Source organism: Manacus vitellinus, unplaced genomic scaffold, assembly GCF_001715985.3.
Source record: "Manacus vitellinus isolate BGI_N305 unplaced genomic scaffold, ASM171598v3 scaffold_64_pilon, whole genome shotgun sequence".
Lineage (NCBI taxonomy): Eukaryota > Metazoa > Chordata > Aves > Passeriformes > Pipridae > Manacus > Manacus vitellinus.
The window spans coordinates 1,865,353-1,877,646 of NW_021940718.1; the positions used below are offsets into that span (position 1 = coordinate 1,865,353).

Below are 12,294 nucleotides of genomic sequence, written 5' to 3' on the forward strand. Positions count from 1 at the left end.
CCAGCGGGAATAAAACTGGGGAAAACATTCTGGGACTATTTAACAGCACTCCTCTGATTACGATGTCCTTCCGCTCCCGCGGTGCTCCGCGTGTACCTCTGCGCGGAGGCGCGGCCTGTCCCGGGCGGTGACGTCACTTCCGTCGGAACCGCCGGGGGAAGCGGAAGGGAAGGGGAGCGGGCGGGACGCGGCCCGGGCGGGCTCGGGGCGATGTCGGCCAGCGCCGTGTATGTGCTGGACCTCAAGGGGAAGGTGAGGCCTGGCCGCGGGGGCTCTGCGGGGCCGGGGGGGAGCGGTGCCCCCGGGGACCCTCCGCCTTCTGAAGGGCCCGCCGCGGTGCTCGAAGGGCTGCGAGGCCCTGCGCTCCCTCCCCGCCACCGCCGCGCCGCCACCCCCGGCTGTCCCCGAGGTTCCACCACCCCGGCACAGGGCACTCGTGGCCTGTGTCCCCTCGCGATGCTGAGTGAGGCAGCGCGGCCCGCGGTTATTAATCTCTGCCTGAGAGGAGCTCCTTGTTTTCCCCTCTTCAAATCATTGTTGGGGCGCGAGCAGCGATAAGGAATAACCGTGGGAAGAGTTAATGCGCGACTTCGCAGTGAAATATCGGTATTTGCGTCCTAATCAGCAAAAGTATTTTGGCGGCGTGATTTGCGTGCAGAGAGACTCGAGGGAAGCAGAGCGATTTTAGAGAGGCCTTGTGTGTTTTTCTTGCGTGCTAACACCCTTATAAAAGAGAAAAAAACCAAGGTGCTCTCTCCGTAGGTTCTGATCTGTCGGAATTACCGCGGAGATGTGGACATGTCAGAGGTGGAGCATTTTATGCCGATCCTTATGGAAAAGGAGGAGGAGGGGACGCTTTCCCCTATCCTAGCACACGGAGGAGTTCGTTTCATGTGGATTAAACACAACAACCTGTATCGTATCCTTTGAGCTGCTGAAAGAAAGGCCAAGGGCTGCTCTTATTTTCTCTAGTGACAAAGTGCAAGTTGGAGAATGGCTGAAGTCACATAAGATGAAAAAAAATTTGGTTATCTAATAAAGTTGGTTAAATAAAATAGGTTATATTAAATAAAGTTGATGTATACTTTACATAATGTAATGTGCACCAGCAGTATAAGGTGTTTATATTAATTTTACTCTAATAAATTATTTCCTGGAGGTTTATTTTCCCATCTCCTTAGATCAGAGGTGCTGTTAAATAATTAACTCTTAGTTTTTCTGGCCAGCTCTAATTGCTTAGAGGCTTTTTGAAATGCACTTAGGAAACCTTTTTTTCTTTTTTTTTTTTGAATGCACTTTTCCTGAACATCCTTTATCAGTTGTTGCAACATCTAAGAAGAATGCATGTGTATCACTCGTGTTTTCATTTTTATATAAAGTAGTTCAGGTGAGTATGAAATCTTGGAAGTAACCTCTGCTTTCAGTTCAGTCTAAATCTGACCTCAGATAGAAGTGCAAAGAGCTTTTGCATTTTTAAAGAACTCTGACAATAGCATTTTTACTTTATATTTGATTATTTTGTAGAACTATCTCCCTAACCACTAAAAAAAGGCACTGATATTTTGTAGCTGAGTAGGCAAAGGATGGGGCAAAGTGCTGTAAGTAGTTGCACAAGACCTGAGCACCCAGAGGAGAATTGTGAAGTGGTGCATGAGTAGTGGTGCGTCACAATAGAACCTGTGTTCCGTTCATCTCTAACCTGCTGTGAAAAATATTTCCTCCAGAATAAATATTTTTCATCACAGAGTTCCTCCTGGGATTGTTTCTCTCTTGAGTTTTAATGGAGGTGGGTTCCCTGATGCTGTTTGTGGAGTTTGGGGTTTGGTTTGGAGCTTTCTAAAATGGTTATTTCGGGTGCAGGAATACATTCTGTGCGTGCTCTGCTTGCTCAGTTCATGTTCTTCTTCTCCCCCTCCCTCCTGTCGTTTTGTTTCAGGTTTTTTCTGAATATTTCAAGGAGTTGGAAGAAGAGAGCATTAGGGATAATTTTGTTATTATTTATGAGTTGTTAGATGAGCTTATGGATTTTGGGTATCCACAAACCACTGATAGTAAAATTTTACAAGAGTAAGTACCATTCTGCATCACGGTGACAAAGCCCTCGGAGAGTTTTGAGCATTCTTCTGTGGGCAAACAAATGTTTGGCTTGTTCTGAGTGTCGAAAAAAGATTAATTTTCATTTTTTTCATGCCAACCCTGTGGCTGGTGAAGGTACATCACTCAGGAAGGTCACAAACTTGAAACTGGAGCCCCACGCCCACCTGCCACTGTTACAAATGCTGTTTCATGGAGATCAGAAGGCATAAAATACAGGAAAAACGAGGTGTTCCTGGATGTCATAGAGTCTGTTAACCTTTTGGTGGGTACCTTGAACTTGAACTCTTAATGAGAATTGGAGTGGGAAGTTTTATAAAGAGCTTTTTTGTATGAAAGTCTGCAATAAAAGGTCAGACTGACTGTGGCTGGTGTGCTGTGCCACTCAAAGCAGCATCAGTCATTAAGATTAAGTGGTCTCAGGGACATCCAGTACAAATAATCCTTTAATTGTTTGTACTGATGATTTTTGAATATGTCTTTTCCTTCTCTGTGCCATCACTTCCCTGATCTAACTCTGCTGTGCTGGATTAATTCCTCAGGAGAAACACATCCAAGAAAACCCCGGGGCGTGGGGATGGGGTGGGAGTGTTGCTTGGTGTCCCAACATGCCACATCAGAGCAGTGTTACCTTTCTGTGCCTCCTTGTCCAGGTGAGTGCCAACGGGAACGTGTTACGGAGCGAGATCGTGGGCTCCATCAAGATGCGGGTGTTCCTGTCGGGAATGCCGGAGCTGCGCCTGGGGCTCAACGACAAAGTGCTCTTTGACAACACGGGCCGTGAGTGTCCTGGGGGTGCTGTGATAATCAGGAGAGGTGGGATCTGGAGCCTGAGGCCTGGGCATAGCAAGGAAATCACAGAATCGTTAAGGCTGGAAAAGCCCTCTGAAATTAAGTCCGAGCATTAACCGACACCGCCAGTAAACTCTGTCCCCAAGTGCTGCATTCACATGGCTTTTAAATCCCTCCAGGGATGGCGACTCCACCACGTCCCTGGGCAGCCCCTTCCAATGCCAGACCAACCTTCCAGTGAAGAAATTCTTCCTGATGTCCAGCCTGAACCTCCCCTGGCACAATTTGAGGCTGTTTCCTCTCATCCTGCCTCTTGTTCCCTGGGAGCAGAGCCTGACTTCCCCTGGCTCCCCCCTCCTGTCAGGGAGTTGCAGAGCCAGAAGGTCCCCCCTGAGCCTCCTTTTCTCCAGGTTGAGCTCCCCCAGTTCCTTCTGCTGCTCCTGGTGCTCCAACCCCTTCCCCAGCTCCATTCCCTTCTCTGGACATGCTCCAGCCCCTCAAAGTCATTCTTGTCATGAGGGGCCCAGAACTGGACACAGGATTCGAGGTGTCTCAGCAGTGCCCAGCACAGGGGGACAATCCCTTCCCTATTCCTAGGAAGTGTTGGCTAGAAGGGAGGACTGTCAGCAGGCAGCAGCTTTGCTGTGGTGAGACTTGGGCCACAGTTCGTGCAGGACCTTGACCTGTGGTGTTTTCTGCCAGGTGGGAAGAGTAAATCAGTAGAGCTGGAAGACGTGAAGTTCCACCAGTGCGTTCGTCTCTCCCGCTTCGAGAACGACAGGACCATCTCCTTCATCCCCCCCGACGGGGAGTTTGAGCTCATGTCCTATCGTCTGAACACCCACGTGAGTCTGGGGGTTTGCTTTTTGAAGGGAGAGTGCTTTAAATTGTAGCCACAATGGCTTTCCCTTAATTTTTTTATTTTTTTTTTTCAAATCTTGGGCAGTACAAGAGTTTTTAAGTCAACTGTTAATAGTTTGCTCTTTTTGGAGGAAAAAGGAGTTAAGAAGTAACTTGGCAATAAGTCTCTGTATTTTCAACTACTATTCAGTAGTTTTTAAATACTCTTGACTTTTTAATGTTTTCTAAATACTCTGTTTTTTTCATCTAACTACATAATGAAATGTCAGTGTAACCATTCATTGTGCTTTACAACAGAATTTATCACTTAGTTTTATCAGTGTGTCAGTCTCAGTGATGAGGATGCCTTTCCCTTCAGGAAAGGAAAATCTCAATCTACAGAGGGTCTATAAGATGCTATAAACTTCGAGTTATTTTTTATTTTAAGGGCAATGCTTTGAATTAGAGTTATTTTTAAGTCTTAGAGGGGTTTTTAGGGCTTTTTAGAGCTTCATGCTGGGGACTGAGCTGCTGTAGTTCAGTCCATGGTATGTTAAACTATCAAATATTTTCCTATGCAAGTGTTTGTTATTAGGGATTAATGTGAGCCACACATTTTCAAGCTTATAATTCTTGTAGCATTTGCTCATTGGTGTATCAATACTTGCTCATTTGTACAATTATTTCTTTTAAATTAAACCACGGCTTTTTGTCAATTTGGACACCCCAGGCTCTGTTTTCTGTGGGGGTTCACATGTTGAGTGTAGCTTTATGAAGCAACATTTTAATGACTGTTTCAGGTGAAACCCAGAGCTGTGAAGTGTTTTTTTTTTCCCCATCAGGTAAAACCCCTGATCTGGATCGAGTCTGTGATTGAGAAACATTCCCACAGCCGCATCGAGTACATGATCAAGGTCAGACATCCTTCAGTAATTATGGCCAATTTCAGTCTTCTTTCATTTATTTTCAAAGCTTAACCAGCAATATGTGCATTTTTGTACAAGTGTTAAGTATTTCTGTGGGGCTTGGATCTCTTTGAACACTTAATTTTAACTTACAGTCTGTGTCGTGGTTCTCAGGATGCAGGTTGGGGTGGAGGGGAGCTCTGTGTCTCACAGCTGAACCCACCAGCATCATGGAAATACTTAGAGCCTCCTTTGTTGATTATATTTTTTCCTTCATTAGGCAAAAAGTCAATTTAAACGTAGATCAACTGCCAACAACGTGGAGATTCACATCCCAGTTCCAAACGACGCCGACTCGCCAAAGTTCAAAACCACTGTTGGGAGTGTCAAATGGGTTCCAGAGAACAGTGAGATTGTCTGGTCCATTAAATCTTTTCCAGTGAGTGTTCTTTTTACTCTTATCACCCAGCAGTGTAATAATTACTTCCCATCAGTATTTCATTGATGTTCAGACTCTGCCTAGAGCAAATTCTGACAGTGTCAGATGAGCAGTAGTGGCCTCTTCCTCTTTCTCCATGGATGAAGGGTTGGAATTTGGTGTAATACATGTTGTTTATATTTGTTTCACTGGGATATTTTTTCAGAACCAGATTAGAGAGCAGATTTTTTAGTGATGCCTGTGGATGGTGTAATCTTTGGCCTGGCTTTAGCAGCAGCTGTTTGAGTTTTGTCAGGCTCTGCTTCTTGGGTGGTTCCACAAGCATGAGCTCTATCCACTGCTGGTGATGTGAGAGTGCAGCTGTGTGTCACCATTTAATCTGAATTCTTGAGTGTGAGGCTGGAAGAAAAGGAATTGTGCCTCAGGCTGGCTCTGCAACTTTAAAAACAAAAAGCATTTTTAAAATAAAAACACATGTCACTCTGAAGCCCTGGAGAAGAGCTGGAATGAATAGTGGAGTTCAGCAGTTTGACATTAATAAAACCTCATGTATCATTGCAAGTTCTTTTTTAATTTATTTTGTTTCAAGAAAAAAAAATCTGTCCCTTTTGGGTAGGGTGGAAAAGAATACCTGATGAGAGCTCACTTTGGACTTCCAAGTGTTGAAGCTGAAGACAAGGAAGGAAAACCTCCCATTAGTGTCAAGTTTGAGATTCCCTATTTCACCACTTCAGGAATCCAGGTTAGTAGCTGAAAATGGAAATAATGATAAATTCACATGCTGGGTTCTAACACATGAGCTGTTTCTCATCTTCTAGATGTGACTCCTCTTCAAGTTTTACCCATAAAACACATTTTTGACTGAAAAAGGGTGGTTGTTTTGTTCCTTATTTTTTACTAAATGCTGTTTTAAACCAACATGGGGCAGTTTATATCTTACAGATCTTTCTTTCCAGGTTCGTTACTTGAAGATAATTGAGAAAAGTGGCTACCAGGCCCTGCCATGGGTCAGGTACATCACCCAGAATGGAGGTAAGAGAAGGGAGTGTTTTATTTCTCCAGGATACACCTACAAATTGAAACTCATATTCTTGGGTATGAAACTACCTGCACACAGTAGATGAAGATATGCTGCTTTTTCTAGACCCCTTTTTTGGTGTCTTAATGAAAGACTGAAAGACCCAGTAGGATATAAAACAGTAATGCTGTTCAAGTTATTTTCTAATTAGGCTGGAATTTGGTGAGGTAAATTTGAAAACACACACATTCACAATATGCTCACACACAGATTCTGCCAACCTTCAAATGTATCAGACACTGGCTAATAAAATGTACTAGATTTTTAGCAAGTAAAAGTGGTGGGGTTTGGTTTGGTTCTTTTATTGGTTGCTAATTTTTTTTGTTGTTTTGGTTTGTGGTTTTTTGGTGAGTAGGTTGGGTTTTTTTGTTTGTTTGTTTTGTTGCTGTTTTTCTAGTTTGGTTTTTTTTTCTGGCATTTAAGCATGACTGCCCACAGTTACCTTTAACCCTTCAGAGCTCATTCTCATGGCCATTCTAAGCAAAGATCTGGGTTTATTTTGTAGAGTAATTGAATCCCAGAATGGTTTGGGTTGGAAGGGAACTTAAAGCCCATCCAGTGCCACCCCCTGCCATGGGCAGGGACACCTCCCACTAGCCCAGGTTGCTCCAACCTGGCCTTGGACACTTCCAGGGATGGGGCAGCCACAGCTTCTCTGGGCAACCTGTGCCAGGGCCTCCCCCCCCTCCCAGGGAGGAATTCCTTCCCTCAGATCTAATCCAAACCTGCCCCTCCTTCACCTTAAGGCCATTCCCCCTCTCAGTGCTTTATTGATATTTCTATTTTCTTGTATTAAGAAACATTAATATATATTAATATACCAATGCATTTTATCCCAGTTTGCTGCTCTGCTTTCCTACTTTTAATGAGACAAATGACTAAAAGTGGTTTTTTGTTGTTTCTTTCCCCTTCACAGACTACCAGCTCCGAACACAGTAAAACACCTCACAGGCACCACAGCCAACAAAACTTCAGGCCAAGAATTCCTTTGCAGAAGCTTCTGTGGTCCTGAGAGCTGTGAATGTTGTTGCCAAGGGTCTCGTTTCTGCAATCTTGGATTGGCAGGAGAAAAGATTGGAAATTTATTGTTTTCAGTAATGTGTCTGAGCTTTTGAACCATTAGTATTGATTGTGTGAGTATTTATTTCGTTCTTAGGACATGCTGATCTTGCTGCTAAATGCTAATTAACTTTAGGAGTAGCAGTTACCTTGAGGAGCCAGGAATCCAGAAAGAACCTTGAGAATGTCTTGTCGATGCCTTGTCCATTACAGTCACAGAGTATTTGTATTTTAGGGTCTCTAAAGATATTGGCAGAGTTGTGCTACAAATTAGGGAGGTGATTGTGCAATTAAATGACTGCTGAACACTTAGTTGTATTTAGCCCAAGGTATTTATTTTTTTCTGGGCATTTGGGTGCCTTAACTCATTCAAAGCTCTGTTAACTTATAAAAAAAAATTACAGAATATGAGTTGAAATTATCTGAAGTCAAAAAAATACTATTTGCTGGTTTTGCATGGTTTCAAAGGAATTAGTCTGAGGGAACAGCTTCAAGTGAAGGGTTTGGAAACAAAAATAGGGGTTTGTGAAAGTCTGAGTTAACTGAGTACAGGAGGAAATGTCTGTGGGAAGGCCTCTGTGGAAGCAGGGGGGATTGCTGGCTCCAGTCAGGGAAATGCAGATGGAAAAGTTCCCACCCTGGGACACCCCCAGGGCTTGGAAACCCTCTGCCAACTGACCAGTATTTGCTCTTTTTATTTCTGTTCATTAACACAAGTTCCAAACTGTGATGTGTAGGCATAAAGCCTGGGACTAACTGTTAAAAGACCAAAACGATTTTAGAGGTGATGAATTTTGGAGGGAAGATTGGAGGTTTATTATTATTTTTCCAGATAATAGTAATATACTCCCACCTCTTCCTGCAAACTGTTGTTTATGAAGAGGCTAATAAAAACACAGTTGCCATCTTTCTTCCAGCTTGCCTTTGTGTTAATTTAGGGCAAATACTTCCCCTTTTTGCTATAGTTTGCTAGAATTGTTAAACTTTATTTGCCCTAAGGGGAAATACTTTCTTTCTCAGTCTTTTCTGTTTGTAAACAGCTGTTACTGTAACTTCCCAGCAGAATGAATAACAGTTCACAATGTTATTCTTACAGGTATTATTATTTTTTTTTACATGCCAGTTCATTTTTTTTTTCAGAGAAGCTACAATTGGCATGGCTGTACATAGTTATGTGGATTATATTTTTTTTTTCCAGGAGAATTGTGACGGTTATCAGTATTTTCTTTACACAATTTTTAGGATGTTCTGGTTTGAATTTAATGCTCCTGACAGATGCTAAACTTAAACCATCAAAAGCTAAATGTCTGTGTCTGCAGATGTGGTGTGATAACACTGAGTGCAAAGTTCTCCACTGGGGGGGAGAGTCCAGGAGTGTCCACAAAGAGTGAGAAAGTGTTTCAGTCACTGTCCTCACTGAACCCTTGTAGGCTGTAAACAGATATCTCTGTACATACAATTAGCAAAAAATCAGCCAAATTCCCCTGAGCTGCAGCTGCTGGGACATGACAGAACATCTGCCTCAGGAAATCTGATATCTGATGGTGCCTGACAACAACCAGACACCTGATTTTAGGGTGTGGGCAGGTGTATTCTGGAGTAAGGTTACTGTATTTGTCACCCAACAAACTTGATGTTGAAACCAAATCATCTTCTTCAAGCTTTTGGTTCCACTACTCATTTTCATTTGAACAGTTAAGCTTATGGCTGAACTTTAAACATTTTTATATTAAAACTGTAACTAGTTGACAAATCACTTTCTGCTGACTTTATCCTTCAAAGTGTTTGCTTTAATTATGCCTGTAAAATGTGACTCTTCAGAGCTTTGTTTTCCTCTTGAAGGTTGGATCTTGTGGACCAGAACCATGTTTGCTCATATTTTGTTGCAATTTGACTCTGTTTTGATGGTGGGGCATCAGCTGTACTTGTCCAGAAAGTAATAAAGGGCAGAAAGGCCTCTTTGAATCACTTGGTTTGCTCTTTTTTTCTGTTTGATCTACCCTAATGCATCTTAGAGTACCCCCAGTTGTTCTAAAGCAGGACCTGGATGAGTAGAACAGGACTTTATAAAAGCTGCAAGTATTGATATTCCTGATTTGTTCACCAAATACTGACAGAATCTTTGCTTTTCTGTTGTTCTCTGCAAAGTTCACCCAGGTACCACAAAATTGGTGATCAGAAGGCAAAATAACCCCCTCATCATCCATTCATTGTCAAAGTGTGGGTCCCTGTGTCCCCAGAAAGGCAGAAACAAGGAGATGGGCTGTGGCTCCTGCACTTGCTCTCATTCAAGGAGGGAAGGTTTGGATTAGATGTTGGGAAGAAATTCCTCCCTGGGAGGGTGGGGAGGCCCTGGCACAGGTTGCCCAGAGCAGCTGTGGCTGCCCCATCCCTGGAATTGTCCAAGGCCAGGTTGGAGCAACCTGGGACAGTGGGAGGTGTCCCTGCCCATGGCAGGGGGTGGCACTGGATGGGCTTTAAGATCCTTCCAACCCAAACCATTCTATGATTCTAGGAGTAACTTTTTTTTCCCCCCAAAGTTCTGTCCTTGCAGCAACTGCTGAATCTTTTTCTCGGTGACCTGACGTGGAAAAATGTAAATGTGCTGGTTTGCCACCGTGTGACAGGTAAGTGCCAATATAGAAGACTTTTAAAGACAACTTGCATAATTCAGAGTATCTCCTGTGTGTTTCCAGCTTGCTCTGGTTTCCCAGAGTGCTGGCTCAGCATCTTTGGGAGCAGAAAACATTCCTCTCTCCCTCCCCGGGCAGACCTGTCGTCTCATTACGCAGGATTTAATTACTCATTGATTAGATAATTGTCCCTCCAGGTGCGTCAGCGCCGCTCCCCGGCGGAGCAGCTTTACTTCCCGTCGTAGTGCGGGTGTGTAGCTGCTCCCTGGGCTTGCTTAGAATGAGAGGTGGCCCCAAAGCACCGCCAGGGTGCCCCTGCCCTGGCTGCCAGTAGATGGCATTCCCAGCACGCTGCTTCCCGGCGAGGAGCAGGACGAGCCACACGAACGGTATGTACCCAACGCGCCTCGATTTGGAAGGCACAGCTATTTTAGTCACCCCTGAGTGCATTAAAAACCTCCCCGAACCTGTAATTAATTTTTTTTTTTTATTTATTTTTTTTAGCTTTATGCGGTGTGATTTTTTGGAGTTGAGTAACTTTTCTCTATTTCGACAGTTTTTAACACTTCTTATTTCTTTTTCTCTCCTGTGGCTGATACTGGGTCATCCTGTGGAGTGGAGCACCGAGGGAAGGGCTGAGCCACTGCAGCACCACAGGAGCAGCTTCTCGGGGTTGGGCATCAGTGTTGCACATCCCTGGGTCACAAATTCAGGCTCAGCTGGTGGTCTGAAAGCTCCTGTGTGATATAATATAAAAGAAGGAGGAGCTTTTCCCCACACACCCTTGATCCCCTCCAGAGAAAACTGGGTTTGTCTCAATAGAACCTGCCTCCCAATCCCATTAAATGGGTGCATTACAAAATCTTTGGTTCAGCTGGGAGAGTCTCTCACTGGGTGTTTTTTAGCATCTTCCTCCTCTTCCTTCTTGCCATCCTTGCATACCTGAACGCTGTTTGCAGTGCTTACATGTGCCTCCCGACTCTAATCTGAGCTGGTTTTGTCCACAAAACATTCTCACACATGAAGAGAGCTCCACAACCCTTCATCCCGAGCGGGTTTGCCTCTGGCTGGGAGATTGCACCTGTTTATTTCTGACCTTATTCTGTGAAAATAAAAAGGGCTAAACCTTGGCACCTCTGGCCTTATCTTGTGCCAAATGCAGTGTGTTGCAATGCCTTCGGTGCTCTTTTTTTTTTCCTCCTCTGTGGTTGACACCCGCTGCTGTTTGTAATTTCAGCAGCCGTGGCAGGGGGAGGGTCGATGGCCCTGCAGAAAATGGTGCGAGAGAGCAAAGTTGAGGGCCGACCGTGAGTAATCTTAATTGCCGCCGTAATTAATTATGCAACAATGTTATTTGTGCTGCGGGGGAGACGTCGAAACGGAAACGAGCCATCGTCAACCTTCTTTTCCCTGGAATTTCGTGCAATTCAAAGCGTTCTCTGAGTAATGCCCTCCCTGCTCGCAGTTAAAACTCGTTTCTCCTGTAGTTGCAGCCTTGCCTTGACTCAGCGTTTGTGAAAGCACAGTTGCTCACAGCTCACTGCAGGCACAGGCAGGAGGTTCCCTTTTGCAGCTGTGGCACTTTGCCCTCGGTGAATTAGTGAGAGACTTTGGGATCCCCGGCACAGCAAGGACATGGACCTGTTGGAGCAAATCCAGAGGGACCACGAGCGTGATCAGAGGGATGGAGCAGCTCTGCTGTGAGGAAAGGCTGAGGGAATTGGGGTTGTTCAGCCTGGAGAGGCTTTGGGGTGACCCAACTGTGGCCCTTCAGAGCCTGAAGAGAGCCCACAAGAAAGGTGGAGAGAGAATATTTACAAGGGCTTGGAGCAACAGGACAAGGGGGGATGGCTTCAAACTGACAGAGGGTAGGGTTAGATTGGATATTGGGTAGAAATTCCTCCCTCTGAGGGTGGGGAGGCCCTGGCACAGGTTGCCCAGAGAAGCTGTGGCTGCCCCATCTCAGGAAGTGTCCAAGGCTAAGTTGGAGCAGCCTGGGATAGTGGAAGGTGTCCCTGCCCATGGCAGGGGGTGGAACAAAATGGTCTTTAAGATCCCTTCCAACCCAAAGCATTCTGTGATTCCATGGTCCTTCTGCATTTCCTGGGCTGTTCCTGTGATTTCCTGGGCCCTGGCAGTGCAGGGGCTGCGTGTGGATCGTGGTGTGGGCTCTTTGCAGTGTGAGCACTGCTCTGGGCAGCAGCAGGTCTGGCCCTGCTCCTTCACACCGGGTCCTAAAGAGAAAACTGTAATTTATTTATTTTTTTTTTAGAGAGAGGAGTGGTAGCTAAACTTGGATCTGCATTTGTTCTCCTGAAAATTAAGGATTCTTATTTTATCAGGATGCCTTCTGGGCTGAGTTCCCAGGAACGTGGTGCAAAGAGCCATCTGAAACTGAGACCACCCCTAGCCCTGCAAAATCCAGGGCATCACACAGGAGGATTAAAGCCACTT

At 44.9% G+C, this 12,294-nt stretch overlaps 1 protein-coding gene and 1 long non-coding RNA gene across 2 annotated transcripts; one reads left to right on the forward strand and one right to left on the reverse strand.

Annotated features, from left to right (window-relative positions):
• The first annotated feature begins 152 nt into the window (after positions 1–152).
• AP1M1 (adaptor related protein complex 1 subunit mu 1) lies at positions 153–9,172 on the forward strand. The gene is made up of 12 exons (XM_018089231.2): positions 153–252; positions 763–919; positions 1,320–1,387; positions 1,937–2,067; positions 2,212–2,359; positions 2,748–2,874; positions 3,589–3,731; positions 4,569–4,640; positions 4,912–5,070; positions 5,687–5,812; positions 6,027–6,102; positions 7,065–9,172. The coding sequence occupies exons 1-12, from the start codon at positions 211–213 to the stop codon at positions 7,085–7,087; spliced, it is 1,272 nt and encodes a 423-aa protein (XP_017944720.1). The 5' UTR covers positions 153–210; the 3' UTR covers positions 7,088–9,172.
• Positions 9,173–10,330: 1,158 nt separating this feature from the next.
• LOC108641492 lies at positions 10,331–10,939 on the reverse strand. The gene is made up of 2 exons (XR_001922024.1): positions 10,699–10,939; positions 10,331–10,577 (listed from the first exon to the last, which is right to left on the reverse strand). It is a non-coding gene; the product is annotated as an uncharacterized LOC108641492 (long non-coding RNA).
• Between the last annotated feature and the right edge of the window lie 1,355 nt (positions 10,940–12,294).

What these genes read in the sequence shown, in the direction of transcription:
- AP1M1 (XM_018089231.2), top strand. Translation starts at nt 211, where the DNA reads ATGTCGGCCAGCGCCGTGTATGTGCTGGACCTCAAGGGGAAG. An exon ending in TGCTGGACCTCAAGGGGAAG is followed by an intron (nt 253 to 762) that starts GTGAGGCCTGGC and finishes CTCTCTCCGTAG; the next exon opens with GTTCTGATCTGTCGGAATTA. An exon ending in TTTTATATAAAGTAGTTCAG is followed by an intron (nt 1,388 to 1,936) that starts GTGAGTATGAAA and finishes GTTTTGTTTCAG; the next exon opens with GTTTTTTCTGAATATTTCAA.